Genomic DNA, 25028 nt, shown 5'->3' with positions numbered 1-25028 from the left:
CAAAGATTTCTGCCTTAGCTAGTATTCATACGTAGCAGTGGCCCATTGTGTTATTTGAAATGAACCTGCTTTAAAGCAGGAGAGTGAAAATGAGTGATGGCCAGGCTCCTGATCTCCTTTTGTAAAATACTAGGTTGAAGGGGACCTAAAACCCAGCCTCCTCTAGCTGTTGGTTTGGCAGCAGGCACTTCCAGCTCCTTGGGCTCAGAATAATTAAGGGTTTGCCTGTATCAGGACTTCAGGGTGGGTAATTATTTAGCTGAGAGTGGTACCTCCAGTCCCCAGAGGGTAGGTTCCTTTGTGTAGGCACTGAGCAAACACACAGAAAGGGGCCCTCCCTTCCTGAGGAATTTGTGGTCTAAACAAACAAGTGGGCTGAGTGCAGGAAAGGGGGCAGCAGATGTGGCCAAGCAGGTGAAATGACTCGCCCTGAGGTCACACTGCAAATTAATGCTGATGCCAGGCAGCTTGAATCCCAATACTGCCCCCTCACAAGGAGCCCAGACTTTTGCTCATGGATTAAAACTCCTCCCCTGCACAAATCCTCTCCAGCTCCTGTGGATCTTCCTTTTTGCAAACTTGCACATCGTCTGCATCTGCTGCAGACTGAGGCAGGGTAAGCTTTCATCACCACCTTCAGCTGGGCAGCCCCATGTTTTGCCTCCTCCCCTACTCCGTGGCTTCCTACCTTCTAGATCTGGCATCCATCTGGCATCCCCCTGGTAGGCTAGGGAAACAAAGCCAGCTAACTTTTTTTTTTTTTTTTTTTTTTTTTTTTTTTTTTTTTTTTTGTGTGACTATTTTTTAACTGACTTTTTTTTTTTTTTTTCAGCAGGGATGAGGGTCTAGGCCTAACTTAGTCTTGAAATGCAAACTGCTACTGAGCTGCTCTAAGAAAGAGGCTTCTTTTGCAACTTCAGATGCATTTATTTAAACATATCTCACAAAAATGGGCAGAAAGTTATATAGTCAAAGTTTGGCCTGCCTTACATTTTCCTTTGCTCCCCTTCAAGATACTTACAAACATTTCCTATCTACTTAAAAACCTCACTTTGGAGAGTTTGGCTGAGCAGGAGACACCAGTAGGAAAGGTTTTAGCAAAAATTCACTGCATGCTGGTTACTTCAGGCTGCTCCAATGTTGGACTGCTCAGCTCATCTTCCCACTGCTGCTGTTCTACAGTGATCTGTGCAAGAAAGATGCTGAGGCACCTGCTTCGGAGAAGTCATTGAGATATGAAGCCCCAGCAGGGCAGATAATTCCAGTCAGTCCTCCAAGCAGAAAGGTCAGATCTGTCTCTGGTGAGCCCTTTGGGGATGGCTGGCTCCAGGCAGCTGCATGGCAAATTTGGATGGCTCATTTTATACCAGCCCTCTTCAACAAGGAAAATGGATCATCTTTTCCTTAGGGCAAGGTCGATTATAAGGTTTGAAGTAGTAGATCTCAGAGCTTTGTACTTTCTGAAAGGAACAGCTGGATTCCGGTGAAGAATCACTGACCTCACAACTGGCCACCAGCCTTAAAAACCTGTAAAATCCAGTGATTCCAATGAATCTGATTCCAATGGAGACTTTCAGATGGTTACAGACCAACTGACAAGAAAGGGAAATTATGTTTTACATTAAGTGTTTGCTGTGCCAGACTGTTACCACCAAGATTAGGTGTCACAGAGAGAATGTGGTCTTGGGAACAAACAGGCAGGAATGGACACATTTTCTGTTTAAAACAATGCTCCTAGAAATGCACAGACCTATCTACTTTCAGCCAGGGCAACGTGACACACCTTTCACTCCAGTCATCTCTGCTGATAAAGTCTGCATTTTCTTTTATTTCTCTAGTGAAGAATCAGCAGAAGGCTTAGAGTCATGCATTGCAAATAAAGTACATTTACACTGCACAGTGGGCTGAGAGAGAAAGGAGAAGAAATGCCATCCTCTTTCTTGTGTATATCAAGTGTCTGGATTGTAGAATAACCAAAAGACATGGCACTCTTGTCCTGTATTTTATTAGGAAATGAACAGGCTGATTGATAACCTGAAATTACATAGTGAATCTCATTTAAAAAATGTTCAAAATCAGGAGAATAAATTTGATTGCTACGAAAACATAACACCCTGATATAATTCTTTTTTATGCCTGTAAATTTCTACACCCTTAACATTTACCTACTGTACAACAGAGAGGCTGGACAACTGTAACAGAATCTGGGAAGTTAAATACACGATATTTAATGCAAGACTTTCTCTGAAAGTGATGAAATGTTTGAAAGAAAGCCCAGAATCTGAGAGTTCCCTATGAGAAGGTTCCCTGTGATCCCATTAATTACTCATGAGTATTTCAGATTGGTTATATTGGTCAAAAAACTGGTAATACTAACTGCTGTGCTGAGGTATGAGGCTTTAGGGCATCCCCCAGGAGAGGGAGACCACTGTGGGGTACAGGCTCTGCAGCGAGGGGAACAGGGTGCACTGGATCTGAAGGATGCTCAAAGTGCAAGGGTTGGTAAATCTGTCTACAGCTCTTGTTTCCCCAGCAGTTTGAGCTACCACTACCACCATGTTGGACTAAAGAGCTTTTCCTGAGGCTGTCAGCTTTAGGGACTGGTATGATTCAGGTGCTGAGTCTCTGCAAAGGCTTAGTAATTTCAGCCTTTGTAATCAAAGCCCAACTCCTGCTCAAGTTGTGTGTGTGAGAACTCAACACTGAGCCAACACTGTTGGTTTCATTGCAGTCATCATGTGGGGCAGCGTGGTTCAGCCCCATGGGTTATAGCTGAGGCCCTCAATTCCCTAGATAAAGAGCTGGCACTTGTCCATACCAAACAGCTCTTGTAGACAGTTGAGTTTCTCAAGACACTATTCGTGAAAACATTAAAATTGTCATATGTGCTGTGTGGATTAGAGATGCTTTCCTGAACTGAAGCCTTGATTCCTGCAAGGATTATGGATGTTCTGTGAGTGGCCAGCTCAAACACTTGACCAGTGAAGTCCAGCCACTTCAGCCTCTTGTATTATTCTTGGCATCTGTAAGTAGATTTAAGAAGTAGAAAGCCTTCCTTTTAAAATGCTCAGGACAAGTACATTCAGACCACCGTGTTTTCTATTTATATATAAATTCTTTGGCAACAATTTTCTAGGAAGCAGAATGATTTTTTGCTATATTCTAATACTTTATTGTCTCCCCATGAAAAACTGGTGTCTTAGAAAATCTATAGGACTTTCCACTATAAATAGTATTGTTCTAGATTAAGGATTAGTTCCTCCCTGAAGAAAAACAGATTTTAAAAATCTGGTCATTATCTGATAACTGTTTATGTAGTAACACTAAAATAAAACAGAAAAAGAAAATCATTCAGTATGTGGTTTGTTATTGTCTAGAATGTTAGTGTATGTTTACACAATAAAAACAACATAAATTATCCTAGTTTGTTTTAAAAACCTTAGTAGTAGAAATAAATTGCTATCTGCAGATTCATAAACAGAATGCATTTTTTTCCATCTAAGTTCAAGTATTATTAGAATATTATTATTACTATTATTATTATTATCAGGAGCTCTAAATCCTTGCCATTTTGGTCTTTTTGAGAAATAGCGAGTTGCGATCATTTGTTCAGGAACAAAATCAGCGTGGAGGCCCCAGAGGTTTTGCCTGGTGGAAGACAGCCTGGCAATCCTTTGGCCACTGTGGGTAACTTTAGGAGAGCATGTTTGAGACTAGTGGTGTAGATATAGCAGTTGCATGATTTCTCGGTTGGCTGATGAACTTAATTTCTCCCAGGTTCTCAATGCTCAGTCCTGTTCAGAGGAGAAAAGTAGGAACAACCCAACCCAGACTTGCACTACATCAGGATATGTCGTTTTCATTTCTGCCCGGTACTGTCAGCTGCTCGTAGGTGGGCAGGGTGTTGTTTGGGAGGAAAAGCTCTGAACTGACATTGTTGTTGCCTCTCTGAGATGATCTATTGTTCCCCTGATCCCCCTGCTGATGGGAAACCAGATGATGCAGCATGTCCGTGATGAGGTTCAGCTTCTGGTCCATTTGTGTGACCTACAAAGGCAAAGGGGAGAATTGTTTAGTAGCAGCATGAAAGAAAATTGCAACAAACCGGGTGACATATATATGTAATATATGTAATATTAACTAGGATCACAACAACCTCTGTGAAGATACCACAGATTCACAGTTCATCAAACAGATCATTGGAAATTTAACGTAATATGCCAGGGTTGGATGGGGACAAGCTTGTAGGTACTCACCTCTGGTGTGTGTTTTGACACTCATTTCGTATCTGGCTGAATGCATGACAAATGGGATTTTAAAGAGATCTTCTGGAATAGAAAACTCAGTCCCAGAACTGAATTTCTGTGTTTTATTTTTTTGTTGTTATTATTGTGTCCATGTATTCTTTTTTAATGATAAACTTTTAGCATTCTTCTATGCCCTAATAATACCAATATGCTCTAGTAAATAACTGCTTGACTTGCAGTGATCTAATCAACTCTTAAGCTGGGACTGAGTGATACTCTTTACTATGTTTAGGCTCAATAAACAGCTCAGGCCACAAAATGTCCATAGGGTTTTTTTGCTGCCACGAGTGAATAGTAGCTGGGAGCGGGACATGAGTCAGTTTTATGCTCTCAAAACCCAGTTTCACAGCCTTCCCTAGGATTGCTATCTGAATGACATGATCCCCCGCAAGACAGAAACTAAGAATTCCAAGATGGCTGAAAATTAATTTCTTGACTGGGGGACTCTAGGGGTTCAGCCTGTACCCATAATGCTCATTTTCTTCTTTAGACATAGGCTCCTTAAATTATTTAATTTCTCTCCCCACCCCCCCCCTTTTTTTTTTTTTTTTTTTTTTTTTTCTTCCCCTGCTCTTTCTTCTAATGTTTAGGAAAGGTAAGGTTATGGATGTTTTTTTGGCATATATTTGTGGTACTCAGAGGAAAATTGAGCATTAGGTGTTTCTAGGAGCATCACAGATCCAGCATCTGCTTTCTTGCACCTCCCAGTCAAAAGGTAACTAACTGATATCACCCCTTTTATCTGGCACTGGGAACCTCCTCTCTGTGCTGAATCCAGAATACTGAGCAAGATATCCCAAGGGGAAGATGGGCACTTTCAGCTTTGAAGTCCTGCCCACTCTGACCCTTGGCATGGTAAAAGCATTGAAATTAGGCAGAAAGACTCTGCCTTATGGCCTCCTACTCCCTTCTTCAAGCGTAACAAGAAAGCCACGATTTTGTCATTGCAGTCTCTGACCCATTGATCCACAGGGATCCTAAAACACTGAGTAAATTCTAGGCAAAAAGATGTAATACTTTTTAGAAAAGGAAAAGAAAGCTAGCAGAAAAAATACCCATGATAGGAATAAATTGTTGCCTAAAATATCTGCTACAAAGTAGTGAAAGGCACATAAAACTGCCAGAGAGAGCATGAGTGGGAGCAATTTATATGTGCCTGGCTGTCATCCAAGTATCACACAGGATAGTAAAAGACAGTAAGGCTGAGCAGAACATCAACAAATCTGGAGGATTTCAGCAGAGACTAAAATGTTTTTTCCACCATAGAGAAAATGCTGGTTTTTTTTCAAACACTCGGTACCACTGGTAGGGAAGCAGATACAGTGATTTAAAAATATGAGGTGCCAGAGATTTATACTTTGCAGCTGGTTTTGAAAACATTAGGCAATGCACCCTAGATGGTACATGAAACACTAGTAATTCTGGATGGAAATGGCTGTTGAAAGATGAGATTCTATGAAATGAGGAAGCTGAAAAACAGGTAAGTTCAAGATTTCTAGAAGGAAATACAGAGGGAAAACTGAGCAGATCATCAGGTTCTAATTTCATCACTATTTATTCCCTCCCTTAAAAAAAGACACATTTTGCCCAAATGGTGCCCATTACAGATGGCAAACTCATGATACTTCAAGTGTTGCAGTACAAATCAGTGGTAGTGAAATCTACAAAATGACTTCATTTACTGCATCCCCCACTACCCAGGTACTGTTTGTTTTCTGACACAACTGTGCTGGAAGGGCTGCAGTGAAAGCCTCCAGACAAACAGCTATCTTCAGAATCCAAAAGACAACTTTTGCTTCTACAAGAAATGTCTTTTTCCTAACTATTCTAAATGAACTGGGGATTTTTATATGTATATGTTTCTTAATTTGTGATTCCAGGCAGGGATTACCAGAGGAAACACACACTGGAGATATATCTGGAAAACATGCATTCATGAAACTCTTGCAGTGATGAACTATTGAACATGACAGTAGGTTGGACTGAGATCTGGATAGTCCTTCAACAGCTGTGCATCTTGGTGATGAAGTACTGGGGAGAAGTGAGAAGTGAATATTCTTGCTGGGAAATAAATTCCCAGAGATAATTGTCTAATTTTTTCTAGGCAACAAGGTCTGGCTGCTGCAGCTATGGAGTGCAGGAGGCCCACAGAAGCAGAGGCAGGAGCTAATTGCTATTGAGCTGAGCCACATGAGATTAAAAGTAAAGACCTTTGTCGTCCATGTTCCTGCGTTTAGGGGAAGGGCTCTAAAGCCACAAAGCTGTTGTGGAGGCAGGTCCAGAAAGCTGGTTGTGTTTAGTTGTTGTTTAATCAGTTTTGCTTTCCATTTCTCAGGGGGTTCTGTGCCTGTCAAGGGCTTGCTCCAAGACACACTGAACTCAGTGGTAGATTTTGGCAAGCACAGACTCCCAGTGGCTTCAGTGGGCTCTGTACCAATCTTGGACTGAATCATCAATCTCAAATACTAACATGTTCTTTGGATAGTACAAGAGAAGGAGCAGTTTGGATTTCTGTACATGGATCTTCTGCTTCTTGGGACTCTATCAGAAAAGATGACACTGGCAAATGAGGTAGCATGGGACAATGGGTCCCCATCCTTGATTCTGCCAAAGGAGTATCTGCTTAAAGCATGACATATTTTAAAAGAAGAAGTAAAAGACACCAGAAGGCAACTTCTACTGTCATCACAGGCCTCTGATATTCCAGAAAAAGAGGCTTGCTGGTGAACAGCCTGGTTTATTATCGTGCCCAATCTTCCTGTCATCATCCAAACACACATCCTGAAATACATCATTTACTTGCTTGCTGCAGAGATAATTATACCCACCAGAAAAATGCCATTGTGTGCAATATCCTTTTTATTAAGCCAGCTTTATGCAGTTAGCATGGAGAAATGTATCATCTCCCCTGAATCATACTTTCAAACACATTTACTTGATTAGAAATTAGCTCTGATGCCAGAATGAATAAAAGTAAAGCAAACAGAAAAACTGCTGATGTTGCTCTAATCTTAACCGCTTTGAACAACTCTGATCTCTCTACTTAAAACAGCAAACATTGTTAATTACATAGAAAAATAACTCAGACTGATTTGTTTCCTTTAGGAAAAACTAAGTAAGCTCTTTGTAGCTGATTTATGTTTCATTAGAAGCATGATGTTTGGATAATCAAATTTTTTATATGCATATAATTTCCTTTGTATTTCACAGTTGTTGGGAAGAGGAAGCAGTGTTTGAAAGTTCAGAAATTACACACCACAGTTATTCCTAAGTCTTACTTAGGAATATTGAATACAAAATTTTTCCATCCTCTAAGTTAAAAAAAAAAAAAAAAAAAATCCAAGGATCATAGACTGAGCACAGATGGAGAGAAGAAGATTCAAAACAAGTTTTGAATCTATCTCTTAGAAATGAATAAAGTCCCATCCATGCAATGCACTGAGATAAAATCAACCCAAAACCAAATAGTTCTTCACAAAGGCTGAAAGGTTAGCACTCAGATCTTAAATGCCACATCATGAGGAGAAGTTATAACATGCTGTTATAATAGTCTCCATCTTTCCTGTAGGCTCTCTTCAGGTACTGGAAGGCCACAAGTAGGTCACTCCAAAGCCATTTCTTTTCTAGGCTGAACAATCCCAATTCTCATAGCTTAGTGACATGCATTTATAAAAGTAATAATATTTGTAAAGGGATCAAAGGCATTCCAGGAGGTGCTACTGAACAAGACAGAGACTGTTCTTGCTGAAAGAACAAAATAATTTTCAATTAAAACTGTCTATTATTTTTATCTATTAAAATTCAGCAAATCTTCATGCTATATTAACTTGCAACACTTCATAATTTTAAGCTTTCATAAAAAGTTCATGGTATGATCTGGAACAGAATATGTAACAATGAATTTATTTCCTTGCTTTTAAAAACAAAACAAGAAAACCAGAACAGAACACAGAAGCCTGCTTGGCTCCAGAGACAGCTCCAGGGACAGAATGGTCTCTTTTAAGCTTCCCTGTAATGGAGAACTAAAGGGCAGCACTTTGGAGACCTACTCCCAAAACTAATTATAGGAATTTACCAGGAAAAGGCAATGACAGACACAATTACAGAGCTGAGTGGAACAGTATTTTCAGCCATGGGAAGCTGAAGGACAAAATTTTGAGTTTGCCATAATTTCGGCCACAAAGACCACAAATTATTAATAGGTTATTCCAAGTATTGCTCCGTGATCTAGAGAGATCAAGCTTGATTAATGCTGTTGATTAAAGCTGTGTCATTTGCCCATCATTCTCATCCTCAGAGATTTACAAAGTAAATATTAAGGGTAAAAAATCATAGTCCCTTTGAACAGAATGGTGTTTTCTAACTACCTATGCTCTTAACATGGTTGACTGATTAAACAGATTTTTTGTCCATAATGAAGAGAATTTTTATCAGCTCATTGCTCTCTCAGTAGGTTCAGGGCGACTGTCCTTGTTCTCAGTAAAGAAAGCCAAGCATGAAGTTGCTAAAGGAGAAGAGGGAAACCAGGATGCAAGCATCCTTCGTTGAATGAAAATGTGATAAAGGAAGATTTCAGCTGCTTTTACAACATTAAACTCCCAAGTCTGCTGCCTTGACTTAAGTAGCATTCATTCCTGTGGGTGCAGCTTTTCAGTTCAAAGTGAACTAATTCTTTAAGGCGTTTTTTCTAAATAACCAAAGAGGACTGGGGAGACCTTCCAGTATTTATCACTTCTGGTGGCTTGTTACTAAGGAGGACCCTATTGCACTGCAGTGCAGCAAACTTCTACAGGAATAAAAAAACGATGCTTTCTTTAAGCATCTTTCTGTGTTGTACCAAGTCTCTAATGTATTTGCTGGTCAGTAGCACACTTAGTAAAAAGGTGGCTTTATCTTTCATAAAAGCACACAAAAATGTCCTTTCTGTGCTAACAAAATAATCACCAAGCACACCAATGACTCAGCTGGAGAGAAAATGAAAGGCAAAAAATATTCCAGAACTTATGATACCTGTTAATGGCAATGTTATGAAGGAATGTATCAGTATCCAGTGGTACTTAACAACAGTGAGTCTGTTCTGGAAGAAAACGTGTGGTTACAAATCAGGTTTGTCTTTGGTGGGATTCTTCCTATTTAAGCTCTTCAGAATATTTGAGGAAGCTTCAGAGAGAAGCTCCCCTGCTCTTCTTCTTCCTAAGTCCTCTCACATCTTAGTATCTCAGCATTTCTAAAAGTTAATCCTTTATCCTGGAGGGCTCTGAGGGCAGGAACAGGTACAATGTTAGGAGTGGCATTTTAGAGGAGCTCAGGGATAGGTATGGGAATCTTCCCAGAGAATTTATTTTAAAGATTTCTCTTTAATAATGTCAGGAGAAACCAATGGTTTCAGTGTTATTAAGGAACATTTCTTTCTTCAGGTGCATGATTTTTCAAAAATCATGGAATGTGCCTCCCTTCTATTTGCAATACCCAAGATCCCAGATTCTTTAAAACCCCCTATCAAAACTTCTGGCTTTGATGTGTTTATTTTGTTGCCCGAGATGAGGCAGCAGTTTTGCTGGAGGTTATATTCCCACCACCGAGGTGTTTAATGGAGAATGTAATCTGCATGAAGGAAGATTTGCTCACTGGACTGTCTGTACTTTCTCTTGAGAGCTGGCCAAAGAAGAAAGTATGTGTGTGGTGTCCAAGGGAAGGATAGAAGGAGTGGAGCCAGTGAAAAAACACTCTACTATAAGATTGATCACTGCTGGGAAAACAAGAGGGCTGAGTGTCTGAGGAACAAAATTGACGGGTACTGAGAGTTACATGGTCAAGTCTGTTTCTAGCCAATGAAGACATTATATGAACACTGTAACCACTGTCTTAAATGACAAATAAAATAGGTAATTTTCAGACAAAAAGCATCTTTGGAAAGAAAGGCACTTCCTACACCCTGAGTTCTAAAATCAGCTCTCTTGCATAAAGCTCTCAGTGACAATCTCTGCTTTGAGATACTAAAAATTGTTCTGTTTTTTCAATAAACTGAGACTGTTGCTGCTCTTGTCTTGCTGTGTATTTTTATAGGAAAATATTTATCTTACACTTTTCAAAAGCGTAAAAACCCACTTATTTTGTACTAAGAGCCCTTGAACAGCTGCTGAGAATTCACCATTGATCAGGGTATGGTGCTTGTGAAGTCAGCAGAGGGTGATGACACTGGGGAGAAAATTCTGACTGTTGAGTCAGGATCAGAGCTCAGCAACAACCAGGATTTATAAACCAGTTGCTGGCTCTGATTCTTCAGAAGTTATCTTGATATAAGCAAACTATTACAAAGGGCTTGACTTCTACAGTAAATTGCTGATGCACTGCAAAGAAACTCAGTTTTGTCGCATGTTTTTTAAAATTTGTTTTGGGAATTAAAATGAACTGGCAACATCAGCATGTAGCCATTTGGTTACTGACTGTAGCACAATTACTAAATTACTTTCAAGTAATTTTTGTTTGTTTGAAGAATTTTGTTCTGGTTGTGCAGCACAAGATCTAGGGTAGCAAATGCTCAAGCTATAGGAAATGGGAGAAATTACATGGTTGATTTATGCATCTGTTCTTTCCATTAGGATCGGGAAAGCAATTTTGATTAGCAAGTAACTAATTTGCAGAGAATTATTTTTCTTTTCCAAATGTTCCTTTTCTCAAAGAAAAGCATGTTTTTCTGAAAGCTTCCTCAAGGTTTCTGGAAATATGACATCTCTGGTTAACTATTCACTCAGCTTCATTTCTTTCATGATTCTTAGAAGAGTGCAGGTTACAACTGTAATGTCATTTTTCAGATTAGGTGTCTCCCCTGAATTATATTTGAAACCAATGGTAATAAGAGAGATGCTCTGGTGGGTCAAAAGATAAAAACTGATATTAAAAAGCCACTTCAGTAATATGTGATGGAATAAATAATACAAAATATAGCAGGCCAAATACAGAATATTAGCAGCATGTTATCAAAACTCTCTCCAATAATACTGCCATTTTTCCCTACAAAGAAACAAGCGGCAACAACAGATGTTGCGCTTATGTAAGAGCAATTCCTTTAAGATCTTTAAGAAATTGAAGAATAAGGAGAAATCAAAAGTAGAAATCAAAAGTTACAAACAAGATGGTTTGTTTTTCTACAGGTCACCTTCATAAGATTATTTGTCTATAACTTGTTGCTTGACCAACAGAAGCAAGGTAAGATGAATCCAAACCTCTCCTTCTAACAAAGAGGTTGATAGGATGCTGGCAATTGGGAGAATTTAATTACAGGAGAGTGAAATACATTTGGTCATGGACTGTTAGGAAGTATAAGACCTCAGAAGGTGGAAAGATTTTGGAACAGCACTTTTTTTTTTTTTTCCCCTTGGGTTCAAACTGGAAGAGGGAATATTTAGGTTAGGTGTATAGAAGAAATTCTTTGCTGTGAGGCTGTTGAGGCACTGGAACAAGCTGCACAGAGAAGGTTTTGGATGCCCCATCCCTGGAAATGTTTGAGGCCAGGTTGGATGGGGCTCTGAGCAGCCTGGTCTAGTGCAAGGTGTCCCCATGGCAGGGGATTGGAACTGGATGATCTTTAAGGTCCTTTCCAACCCAGGCAATTCTATGCTGATTTGGTGATTCTTCCCTAAGTGGAGAGGATTCAGAAAGGCTTGAGGGTAAAAATGTTGGCAAAGGATGACCTAAAATGCTAGTAAGACAAGGCAGAAATGAGGACCATGATGGATGTGGCTGCAGGAGATGGTCAGAAGCAGGACTGGAAACAGCTGCCACTGAAGAAGAGAGAGCAGAGAACTGAAAAGCAAAGGGCTTTTGTTGCCATTATTAAACAACTTGCAAAAATATTTGGCTTCTTTAAAGCCCCCAAACTGCTGGAAATCAGCTTTTCCTGAGAGCCTTTCTTTAGTTCTAGATGCAGTCTTGGGCCACGAGGCCCGTCTACTGGCTCACCACTCCCCAGGCTCCCAGGCCAGTCCTGCTGGCCTCCCGGCGCTCAGTCCATGCCCAGATGTGTGCAACGCTCACAGATCTATCTGGCATCCAGAAGGCTATAGCCAAGCAATTAAAATTTGTGGTTGATGCTTGTTTTAGATAAATCAGATGAGCCTTAAAACACATGGAAATTTTCAAGTTAGAACAGCATCCAAAATCTGCAGTCCTTGGCCCAGTGCTGCCTCAGGATACAGCATTTGTTTGTCTCTAAAATATTACAAAAGTCAGATATTTAAAATTTTTAACCCTTTCCTCTAAATTAACGTGTATCAGTAGATAAACAAGAGAGTCTGGAATATTTTTCCCTCCTTGCATGAAGCCAGGAAAGTGAAGGTGAGGGTCTTGTCTCTAAATATAAACTTTTATCAGAAACTACCAAAGATGATCAAATCCCCCTATCCTATTAACTGAATACACTGATATTTTCAAGAATTAGCTTATCTTCATTAACTGTAGCCTCACCTTCAGGAAACAGTATCTCTTTGACCAGACACAACTTTCCTCCCTCTTTTTAAAAATAAGACATGAGTTGGCAAGAAGGGAGGGATTCTTTCTTTACAAGTGAATCAATGATACCAGAAGTATTAGAAGTTAATGTATCTGCAGGATATCCATCGAGCACTGTAATCACAAACAGCTTCCCAAATTATACTTAAATTGAAATCCAGCCTTACGAAGGATGGGAGACAAGCTTGAGATAACAAGAAATACAGTGGTAATATTGATCAAAGAAACCAGAAAAAAAAAGCCTCTTATCTCTGTGTAATAGTTTGTATAGAGTTCTAGAATAAATAATGGTCATCTGCAGGGCCAGGAGTTGGACCTTGATGACCCTTGTTGGTCCCTTCCCACTAAGGATATTCTGATTCCATGTTTAGTGCATCTACAGCACTGTGCAAACACAATCCACCTAAGTACAGCAGACAACGTGCCAGCACAACGTGGGGGAAACTGAGGCAGCACAGTCAGCGGCCCACCTTCAGATACAATAAACATTCTTAACATCAAGCTTGGATGAGTGGCTCCAATAAAACCTTAAAAATACTCTCCCTGACCTGGGTACATCTTCCAGTCTCAAGGAAAACTTCACTTTGAGACAGGAGGCTGAAAACCAGGTTGCTTTCTCATTCTCAATCACATTCTTGTTCAGCAAAATGTTTCTCCACGGGGTCCTTCTGGTTGAGCACCCCGGTACCTATCTGCAGAGGAAAGAAAGTCTCTCTGTTTAGCTAACAGGCACTTGTATTTCAGATGCCTCAACTCCACAGATGTGAAGAAAACTCCCCATGGTTCTTGCCTCTGGAGGACCCTTTCTGCTGGCTTAACCGCGGCAGTACAGCCTCTGAATATCACTCCATATTTTCCTTGTCAGAAGTTTGGCTGTCAGACAACAGCTTTCCCCTAGCTGTAGATTCCCGTTCCTGGTGTGGAACAGTGGCATATTTACAGCACATTAGGGTTAAAAAGCAAAGAGTACAAGACCCAACTGGCATAAAAATATGTACAAAACACTTCTCCACAACAAAATAAACCCCAAATCAACCCAACCTGCACTGTCCCCCTCCCCCCATTAAAGAAAACAAAAGTGACTAATCTTGACCTCTCTCCAAAGCGGAATGTTTTGCTTCTTGAATCCTTGGCTCTGGCTCTTGTATGATACTGGGACTATGACTAATAACCTCTTGCCAGAGTACTGCTGAAAATTTCACCATTGAGTAGCTGTTCTCATTCTGGACCATCATAGTATGCACTTAAGTTGCCAAGGTTTTATTTTTAAAAAAACAAAGAATAAGATATACACTCATAATCCCCGGTGTTAGAAATACATTTTTTAAGCTTTAACTGTAAGGTTTTGCCTGACAATTTTTCCTCCACCCTCCAAACTGTTATTTTTCAGATGCCTGCTATGAAATGGTTCCCTTTTTCCTTTCTTTCCTTCAAGCACATTTCTAATTCAAAACAGATTTGAGACTGCTGCTCTTTTTAAAGCAAATCTGCCATGTATCATGTCGTGTTAGGTCAGCACTGCTTATGCTATGTTTTGCACTTCATCCAAATGAGGCATCCATGCTGCTTTCAAAGAGAACAAAGCCAGACTAGGTGCAGTGGCTTTTATGGCTGGAATATAATCCACAGGTTATGGATCTGACCTCATGGCATGGCACTGGGGCAACGCTATCTTTAGCTTAAAAGGTTAAAAACAAAGATAACTTCAACTGTTATCTCAACAAAAGCGTGGGGTGTGTTTTTTTTTTGTTTTTTTTTTTTTTTTTTTTTTTTTTTGTTTTGTTTTGTTTTGTTTTGTTTTGCGCCAGCTCCTTTTCCAGCATCCATAATCTACCAAATATTTATAATTTGATAGTTATAATATGGGCAAAAAAGGGCATAAACCCCTTAGTACCTAAAAGGAGCTTAAAAAATTAATAACCATACAATGGCTTCTGCAGCAATCACAAATGGAAATGTTAAAAGAGTGGGGGAGAGAAAGGGAGAGAAGCAATCACAACAACAGTGAGTTTTGAGTGAGTTTTCCCTGAGGGCTGCTGGTAATTAAACTAACGGCAACATGAATCTCTGTTTGATGTGGTCATGAATTTGTTTTCAAAAGAAAAATCTTTAAAAAGATTCTTTCAAGAGAAATTTTTAGAGAACAAGCTCAGCATGAATAATTAGACCAGAAATACTTTGATAAATATTATTATAGAGAAGTCATTTATGGGCCATGGCATCTGAAGGTTAGAAATCCTGGTGATAAATAAGGTGGCAAGTTTGCGCCCATTTTGAGCACACAAAACCAGGGCTGTGTTCCTGTTTGCTTGAGCCTGCTCCTCAGAAAGGAGGCAGCCTCTTGTTTTGCCATTGCATTAAGCTTTACAAAGACACAGATGCAAGAGAGAAAATTTCAGTGGGAAAGCTCAGTGGAACGAAAGCAAACCACACACAATTCCAAAGGCACTTTTCATTCCCAGGGGCTGCACAGAGATCAGAGGTGAAATTCAGTGGTGATAAAAAGTCTGTGAGCCCACTCTACTCCCCCAGCCTTTCTAACCATTCAATTCTGCTGAAATCATATCCCTGGAAATATCTCCCTCAGAGTCCTCTAAAAATAAAACCACTTGCATTTTGTAGAAATTTAAGCATCCAGCAAACCCCATTGAAATCTATAGAAGATGCAGGTGCTCTGCACCCTCTAAAATGAATGGACATGCCAAAAGCACATTTCATTCATTTACTGAGCACTTCAAGAAGTGGAGGCAGATACAATCAATCACAAGCCAGCAAATAACCAAAGAGTGAACTATAATGTAATATATTTACCAGTGGAACCCCATGTTTACAAGGAAAAGAAACTGCTTCTTGACTGTTATGTTGTTATTCATAAAGGCAAACTAGAAGATCTTATGGATAACAGGAGCAGAACTACAACAAAGGCAACCAACTTCTAACGAAGAAGGGTTTTCAGTCAAATTTCATGGGTCATACAAAGTCATTACCATGCCTGCAGGAGTTCAACAGCTCAGCCAGTTGAATTCGGGGAGCATGAAGTGATTATTTTCTTATGCATTTTGTAGTTTTAGACATTTTTGCTTAAAATTTCAAATTCTGAAGCCAACCAGCTATGCAAGAATATCAACTTCAATTTCCAGAGTTGCCTTCTGACCGACTTTCTTGCAGAGGAAACCCCCAAAACAGGTTTTCTGTATACACCAAGGTCTCAAAAACTAGATTTTAAAGACTCATATCTATTCCCTTTTCCCCCTACTGTTTAAATATGACCTTATGGTGTTAAGCCAACTTCTCAACACTTTGGAGGCTTCATACATTTTGAAAACTAAGAGACAAATAATTTGGCTGCTACTGGTAACAAGCTCTGCATGGGTTAACTTTCCCAATTACTCCTATTGCAGGTTTCCCACTGGTTTTGAGTCAGTTAAAATATCAAGGCTCTTTCCCCTAACATTTTAAGCTACAATGCCTTCAGAAGAAAGCAAATGTTCCTGATAAAATAACATGCTTGAAAAAATTAATGGATGACAAAGATAACAAAAATTCTTAGAGCATTTCTTTGTCAGTAACTTCTTCTAAGAATACAGTCAGGCTGGGCACTTGTTTGGACTGGTAAACCATGACTCAAAAGTGGATCACTTGGCAGCATAAGCAACTGCTCCATGGTGGAAGCAAAAGGCTCACAGTCCTCCCTAGCTGATTAATTATTATGACAGGCTTGAAGACTAAATCATCTGCTCAGCTCCAGATGTTAGACGTGCATCCACCTTTTATTTTTCTGGTTCTTAGGCAGTAACCTGAATTGTTCATTCTGAAGATAACGATGACCATTTACTGTTCAAAACTAAAAAGGGCTTTGGGCTTTGTAATGTTATATTATGATAGAGGAGGCTACTATACAACATCACACAGCACATATAGTCTAGACACGACGAAATGCTGGAAGACTCTTCAGGCAGAGGTGGTGACAGTCTTGAACATAAAGCTTTATGACGTTTCCCTTCTCCATTTCCACCTCCAACCAGAACTGTTATCAACTGCACAAAGGCAGAGCATGAACATGTGGCTGGCTCCCTCCCCTCCAGCTCCTGCCATCGAGGGCTGCACTAACCCCTGCTAAATCAATAACAAAACGTAGCTTCTCAGTGATGGGAGGCAGCATCTGTTTCACAATACAGGGTAACACTCCTCAGCATTTACAGATAGGAACAAAAAGCAGCAATACAATGAAAGCAGGGGAAAAGTATCATGGTGGCCGAAAGAAATCCTGAATCCTGCCTGATACAGCCAAAGAACTCTACAGGATCTTCAATAGCTGCAAGTCATGAGAGACCCCACTTTAATTGTCACATAAAGGGTGCTCCTCTACAGAGGGACCAAGTTTGTCTTGGGCATCTGCCAGGAGACTTCAATTGACAGTGGCACTCCAGGAAGGGAACACCAGAGAATTAGCACCCCATGTCTGACTCAAGCTGCAGCCTGCTTCTCCTGGAGATCGATCACTGTTATTCACAGGGGCCAGACCATGCTTTACGTGGAAGATCTGGGTATCACCACACAAACTGGTTTAGCTGCAGGCATTTCCTATTTTCTCTTTGCATATTTTCTGTGAATGAGTGAAAGACATTACTCTGAAGTAATTTATTTTCTTTTTTCTGCTAATCTCTTTTGTTAAGTAGGATTTTTGCCGCAGTCCAATAGAGAGAGTAATCAGCTACTCAGGAGAAATACATTCACCCCTAATCATGCAACCGTTGGAAAAAAAGTTGTCATATAGTACCAAGGACTTTACAGATTAAAATGTTAACATAGTTCAGAATTAATAAAGATTTTGTAATCCATTTTTATGGATGGCTTTATGTGATTTGACTAACAGCTTAAGCCCTGGAACATCTGCTCTGAAATGTGAAAGGGCTTTATTTCAGGCTCAAGCATCACAGCTCCTTTAGGGTGTAAGATGTTTCTGCTCATAGTAGCTGAACTGTTGGTTTATATTTTCATCGAATCACAGAATGTCTTGGGTTGTAAGGCACCCTAAATATCATCTTATAGTTCCAACACTCCTGCCATGGGCAGGGATACCTTCCACTAGACCAGGTTGATCAGAACCCCATCAAGCCTGGGCTTGAAAAATACTAGGGCCATCAAGAAATAAGCTTTTCAAGTTAGATCTAAGTTTTAAGATAAATCCAGAACAGCAGTGGGGATAACCAAAATTATAAACATGACCAAGTGCTTCTGTTTTCATTTTTGACCTCCAAGCCTCAAACTGTTTATCATATCCAGTACTCATGGCTGAGGAAATGGAAACAACAGAAAGTGAAATGACTTGCATCAGGTTCTGCAGAAAACAATATCTGAGCCAGGAACAGCACCCACACTGCCTGAAACCCCACAATAACCACACCAGTGCATCTCTCTAGAAGGGACATGGACTGTCATTATGACACAAGAGTCTGACACTGCCTTTTGAAAGCTGATTTTCAGAGAGGACAGAGGAGGTCTGGTTGCACTCACTCCTCTCTGGCTCAGGGAGTACTCACAGTGTACATTTGTGAGTCAGTAGACCATGTGTGACCAGCTCTGATATGCATTATTTATACAACAGTTCTACTGACTTAAAAACTAATAAATCCACAGCCTGCAGATGATGTGCAGACACAAAGACACATCATCACAAATATAATTTTATCTTGATTCTTTGTGTTTTTTCCTCCTGCTGCTGCAGAACAGAGCATCTAGTACAATAGCAAAATAAGCCTCTGGCTAAAGGGTAAGATTTCTTAAATCGCAGCGTCTTTCCAATGCAACTGACACATAGAAATAAGTGCCGTTTTCCAGCGAACCATTTCTAGAGGAATATTTCACACAGAGGAAATGCTGTCAAACTTGTTTGCAATGCATTGCTGCAAAATGCTCCACACTTCCCGTACTCCCTGAGTGCCCTCAACTCCTGGTGAGCTTTTCACTGAGGAAGATCCATGTATTTGGATAGAAGTGAAACACATAGTCTGTAACTTTGCACAATACAAGTGAAAGCACAATACAAGAGGTCAAAATGAGATTTCTCTCCTTATGTATTGTAATTATGGTCTGTTTATAATTCTACAGTTAATTTAGGGCTTGTATGTCCCCGCTGGACAAAGCAGCTTGTCCTGTGTGGAAAATGGCATTAACTCAATCTTTGCAGACTGTCCCTGAGCCTACAAATACTTTTGTTAGTACAGTGAACACCTGTACTAATTACGCACTTCACTCACTTGGGGGTCACTGCTCATGGCAAAGGTTTTAAATCAGCCAACCCAGGAGACAGGCATCATTATATTTCTGGAGCAGTCATTCCAGTGCTGCAAAACTAGGCAACCCTGGAAACAGATTCACACTCTGAAGTCTCTAAAGGTGAAAGACTGGCATACCCCATTGCTGGACACAGAATATTGGAATGAATAGAGAAAATGAAGAGAGTAATCAGAAACTGATGTGGAAATCTTAAGTTTAGCACTCTTTTTAATCATTCTGTGAGTTTTCTGATTTCATGTTAATAACATTTTTTCCTATCTCTCATTGTATACCAATATCCGACCCGGGAAAACTTGGAAGCATGTGAGAAATGCCAAATAATTTAATTTTACTCACTTTGTGACTCGCATGTTCTATTTATGCACCTAAAGTAATGCTGGAACTCAAATGCCAAGGTCAGCATTCATTTCTTTCACTAACTTAGTTCCCCATGAAGTCATGTTCAGTTCTTTCCAGAGTCCCTCTTCACACTGATGCTAATCAGCACTGCTACTTCCCTTAGCTCAATATGCTAAACTTGCAGAATCAATGGCATATTATGTGAAAACCAGCATCTAAGTGGCTGTAGGGGGCAGAGATCTCTGCATTTCACATTACTCTTCTCCTAATCACTGCATGTAAAAACTGTCAGCAGGTTTGTCACTGGGAAATCACAGAGCAGAAGGTTACTTTAGGTAGGTGCTGCCTTCAATTAAACACACCCCAAGGTGTCATGCTGCCCTTAGTACACAAGTTACAGAATCTGCCAAAGGCAAGGAGCAGTGAAGGCATGGGCAGAGCTCTCCATCCAGCTTTTTGCAACTGCTCTATGCCCCAGTGCCATGTATGGGGCAAATTAAAAGGGAAGCAGAGGCAGGATTTGTTCAGAAATAGCAAAGAACAGGAGCCGGGGCAGAAAAATAATGGATCCAGGGCAGAGAAGGGATTCTTGAAGATTTGGCATTTTCACAACTGCCTTCTATGTGAATGTTAAAAAAGGTTTTCAAGGATGCAAATGACCAAATACACAAATTCTTCCTAAGGTGCCTAGGAACTCTTAACATTCTAAAGGCAATGAATTAATATATTTTCTATCAAATTATCTCCAAACTCTTTAATCTGTACCTCATCTTTGCAAGCACACAGCATAAATTTTCATGAACATGTAGATGCAAATTTTTTCTACCATTTGTGTGACCCTTTTCAGTCAGATTCATTAGGCAATGTTAGAAAAACAATAATGCCTTGAGCTCTGTCTAGTGCACGAACCTTTCTCTCTCCCTCCACGGACTCAGGAATGGGACATGTTTTGCAACCATGTTGCCTAAATATACAATAGTCCCAGTTCACTCCTTTTTCATTCCAGAGTAAATGAGGAGTAAACTTATTGATGTCAATGGGATTAAGGAAATATAAATGCCCTGAAAAGATGGATCACAGTTAGCACTCAGAAGAGCACACTCCAAAGGTTTGTCCGCTTGCACGCAACATATCCACTACAGTAACAGAATCTGGTAAATGACATGTCACTGCAAAGAACTCCTGCAATTAATGGTGCATTGTGTAAAGCAGACCTTTCTTCAGTGCACAGACACAGTCTTTTCTTTTACTTTTTAAAACCCAACCCTGTCATGCAAATTCTAGCCAAGCCTTCACTGTTCTGTTATTTAAATTTCTTAAAACTTCACAGCTTCATAGAGAGCATACTATTAAAAAAAAAAATCCAACCTGAACAGAAAACACCAAACTTGGCAGGGAATATTCAGACAAACTACAGTTTTGGAAAAGAAATTGAAAAGTTTCTTGCATACACTGTAAAAGTAATGAAAACCAAAAGGTTATCTGAAGTGTAATTTAAAGAAATGTGTTTGCATTGTTTTCAGGTAAAACAATCCTGAGGCCATGTGTAAAAGTCCTGAACTGCAGGACAGTAACGAGTTTGCAAATCAGGACCGTAAATTCCCTTGCTGTGAATGTGGGAGCCATCAGGAGCACACAGGATTGAGTCAGCAGTTACCAAGGCCCATACATACAGCACAGGCCACTCAAGTCTCCGAACTGCCATTTATCATTTCCTGACAGAACAGTTTCTTGGCAAGCCTCCTTTAAAAACAATTTTTTTCCAAAACAACCAACCATTCCAGCAGGCTATGAATACCACTATAATGTGGTCTATTTTTCATATCAAGTAGACTATGGGCTCTGGTTTTCAGTTAATTAAAGAAACCTTCTTTTCAGATTTCTAAATGCTGTTTGCAGCAGGGTAGAACCTACAGCGAGCTAGCCCTAAAACAGTGCCAGTTGCAGACTGAACTGTATGGAAATGGAAGGAAAATTCCCCCAAACATAAACAAACCCAGGGTTTGAAGTTGCAAAGCCCAGCTTACATAACACCAATTTTGGTTGCCCTGCCAAACTGTTAAATTTGGTCTCGGATGAAAATTGCTGTTTTGGGCTTGACTACGTTTCACTCTCATGAATGTGTAATGGCTCTGAGCTGTCTGTCAGAACTTGAACTCCATACGTTGTTGTTGTTATTATTACTACTCCTACTACACACTAACAGCACTTTAGGAGCCTTGTCCACACACATGCAGAGAAACAGCCCTTGTCTTGAAAAATGCATGATCTAAAGAGATGAGATAAAAACAAGGGGTGGGACAAAGATCAGATTTTCGTTCCTGTTTTATACATATGCAACTGAGATATGGAGGGATTAAATGTCTTTCCTGTGCTCACACAAAATATCTGGGGCTAAACCTAGGAACTGAACCAATATTTTTCAGTTCAAATCAACTTCATCTTCCTTCATTAACCCTTTACTTACTAACTACAAGCCTACTCCAACTCCTGTTTATAAGCTGAGACCTCAGAGCTGCGTTCAGCCCTTGGACACACAGACTCCAAGCATGGGAGGGGAACAGCACCCCTCTAACCTCTTGCAAGAATATATATGCTCATATAGCAGTAGATACTCATGAACTTATCACTTGAAGCTTTAGAAAAATCCAGCTTAGGACGTAAAGTCCCATATTTTAATTTCTTTTGTGGTGAAGGAAGTCTGGATTCTGCTGTTTCTCTGCAGAGTCCTCTGTGCAAGCAGCCACAGAAACAACAAACTATGCCATGCTTCTGGGAAAAAGTAAATAACCACTTAAGTGATCTCTCTAAACATCTGACCAGCAGCTCTTTTTAAAATTCTTACTAAAAAAAAAAAAAAAAAAAAAAAAGGAAAGAAAAAGTAGTTATGCATGTTTCAGTATTGTATTACTTTGTCTTCAGAATAATTTTGTCAGACTTAGTGCTGTGACCATTTAGCTGGGGAGCCTGTTCCGGTGCCCAACCACCCCTTAGGTGAAAAACCCTTTCCTGATGTCCCATTTGACCTTCCCCTGATGCAGCTTCATTCCATCTCCTTGTGTTCTGACACTGGTGGCCAGAGAGAGCTGATCAGCATCTCCTCATCTGCTACCCCCTTGCCCTAAGAATGTGTGATTTTAGATGCTCCTTACTTTGGTCAAATAAAAAGTCAAGGTTTGGTTTTGTTGTTGGTTAGTCATTTTTTTGGGTGTATTTTTTAATAGAAAGACTAAATGTATGTGGGATTCAACTGACAGATGAATTTCAAATTTTCATTCCAAAATATGGATATAGGAGAGCATCACAAAACACTAGGCTTAAATACAACCACAATAATATGCAGAAAATGATGAGTCTCTTTTTGCTTGGAATAGCTGAAGCTTTCAGCTGAAACATTCCTATAAATTTTTGTTTGAGATGCCTGAATCGGAAAACTTCAGGTCAGGTGGCCAAATACACACACAATTAAAACCAAGTCTTATAGTGGGCAACGTTGTGCAAAGTTTAGGTAAGGATCTGAAGCACTCCTGATGGCCAAAACCAAGAGGTGTGGATGCATAATAAACCCCAAATTACAGTTAATGGAAGACAAACTGCTTCACTACTTGGCTTCAGTACCCCACATGCAGTTATTTTTACAGAAAAAAGGGCTGCCATTAAACACCTTGGCCAGAAAATAGAATTTCTGTTTATGGGAAATTATGGCATATAATTTTTTTTAACCTCTAAAAATATAGAGATATTTTAAGGAGTGGAGCGGGCAAACTATTTTAATTTGGAAGCACATAAATGACTTCAGCTTAATAAAGAATGCTGACAGTACTGAAATGTTTCATTAAAAAAATAAAAACTCTCTCACTATTCCCAAGAGCCTGAAAGGAATAAAAAGACAACAAAGCAGACTAAGTGCAGCCTTTCAATGTCCTTGGATTAACATGCTGACCACAATGAGAAAGTCTAAATCAATGATTCCAAGGAAGCTGATGGAAACCATTATTCAAGAAGTCTTCTTCACATAAGACAACACAGAGGTTTCTAATGGAACTTCTTTTCCCCAAAAGGCTGATTTTTGCCACCTCTAACTAAAATAAGGTGTTTAGGACTTCTTACTCTTTGAATAACAAGGTGTTTAGAATTTCTCACTATTTGAATAACATCTGCTCTCCATGACAAAGCCTGTCCATTTCTCAGTCCTCACTTGCCACCAGCTTGCTCTCCTGAGATGTTGCCCCAAGTACCTGCACACTGGGGAAGCACTTCAGACAAGCTTCTGAAGAACCACCTGCCACCAGGGCTGTAAATTTGAAAATCATTTACAAAACTGCAGAATTTCCTGTTTCTGTAAGTGGCTCTAGCTAGCTTTTTCCAGCAGAAATCCCTGAGGAGACAAATTGGTTTTCCCAGTGCAGAATTGCAATTGCTAATGATGCGGAGTAACAAGATTGCCAAAAACCTTTGAATCGTTTTTGGATGGTTGAAGTGCACCTTTTGATCTCCAGCTTTGCTCAAGGTGAATAGGTGGCATGTTTTACCTGGGAGTCGGACATGCAGTGTTTTGGGATCACTGTGTGAAAATACAATGGGATGGAGGTCCTCTAAAGCTAGCTAGACATTTGCCACTGACTTAAAAGCAGCAGAAGCACAGTCAAGAATAATTAATTTTCATCAACAACACACTTCAGGATTACTCCCAGGAGCATTCAGGTCAGGGCTGGCCCTGGAGGTGCTTCAGTCTGCACAGTCAATTAGTGTCAGTGCTAGTCTACTTTTTCAAATTTTGACTAAAAAATATCTCTCCAAGACTTACAGTTGTAGAAATGGATGGAAAATAGAAATCCATCCAGTGATTAGAGGTGAAAATTTTTCTGTTAATCTCTGGTCTTACTCAGTTTCAGTGATACAAGAAACCATCTTTACCCTATAGCCCGATTTGTTAAGCCAGTTCTTGACCGCATTGATCTGATTACCAGGGAAAATACAGAGGAAAAAGAAAACAGTAAGAACTGGTCATGTGGTTTTATGGGACATGAAGCAAAAATCTTAGCTGTGGTTGCCTCTTGAGGATGGTAAGAAACTTGGGCTCATGAAGGATACCCCCACTAAAGAAGGAATGCAGAGAGATCTGCAGGCTGCACAGGGAAACTCCATCCTCCATGACTCACCTGGCAATACCAATGGAGAATTTCAGCCGCTCCTGACAAGATCAATGTACCACCAGAAACACCATGTAAAAGGAATTTAACATAGGCAAGGAAGATGTTGAGGACCACTGCATGGAAAATGCACTTCCACAGGGTAATTCTGGAAACCATGGAGGGACATTGCTCTTTGAAGGAATCCTGCTCATGTTCCAGCATGTTCTGGGCGCTTCCCAGGATTACTCGCACCTAGACTTGTATTCAAAGAGTTAATTAGGATAATACCTATTTCCTGGAAGTCAGGGTGTGCCTTCTATCTGTCTGAAACCCTTTCTTAATGAAGCCTTAACCTCTGCTTCCAGCAGGACTCTTGTACCAGGCCGCTGACGTGGCTGCTGGACACCCTGCTCAACCATCCACACGAATCTCCCTC

The 25028-nt window shown here is 40.1% G+C and overlaps 1 protein-coding gene across 2 annotated transcripts in view; it reads right to left on the bottom strand.

Annotated features, from left to right (window-relative positions):
• Positions 1-971: 971 nt before the first annotated feature.
• Positions 972-25028, bottom strand: part of KCNQ1 (potassium voltage-gated channel subfamily Q member 1) — a 333177-nt gene continuing 309120 nt past the window's right edge. For both annotated transcript variants that reach the window (XM_040067802.2, XM_040067803.2), the window contains one exon: positions 972-4047. In XM_040067802.2, the coding sequence (XP_039923736.1) occupies positions 3844-4047 (204 nt within the window). In that variant the 3' untranslated portion in view covers positions 972-3843. The remainder of the gene's footprint in view (positions 4048-25028) is intronic.

The sequence above is a fragment of the Hirundo rustica genome, chromosome 6 (genome assembly GCF_015227805.2).
Source record: "Hirundo rustica isolate bHirRus1 chromosome 6, bHirRus1.pri.v3, whole genome shotgun sequence".
Lineage (NCBI taxonomy): Eukaryota > Metazoa > Chordata > Aves > Passeriformes > Hirundinidae > Hirundo > Hirundo rustica.
The sequence above is the reverse complement of the archived record's forward strand: the minus strand, read 5'-3'. Positions and strand labels throughout refer to the sequence as shown.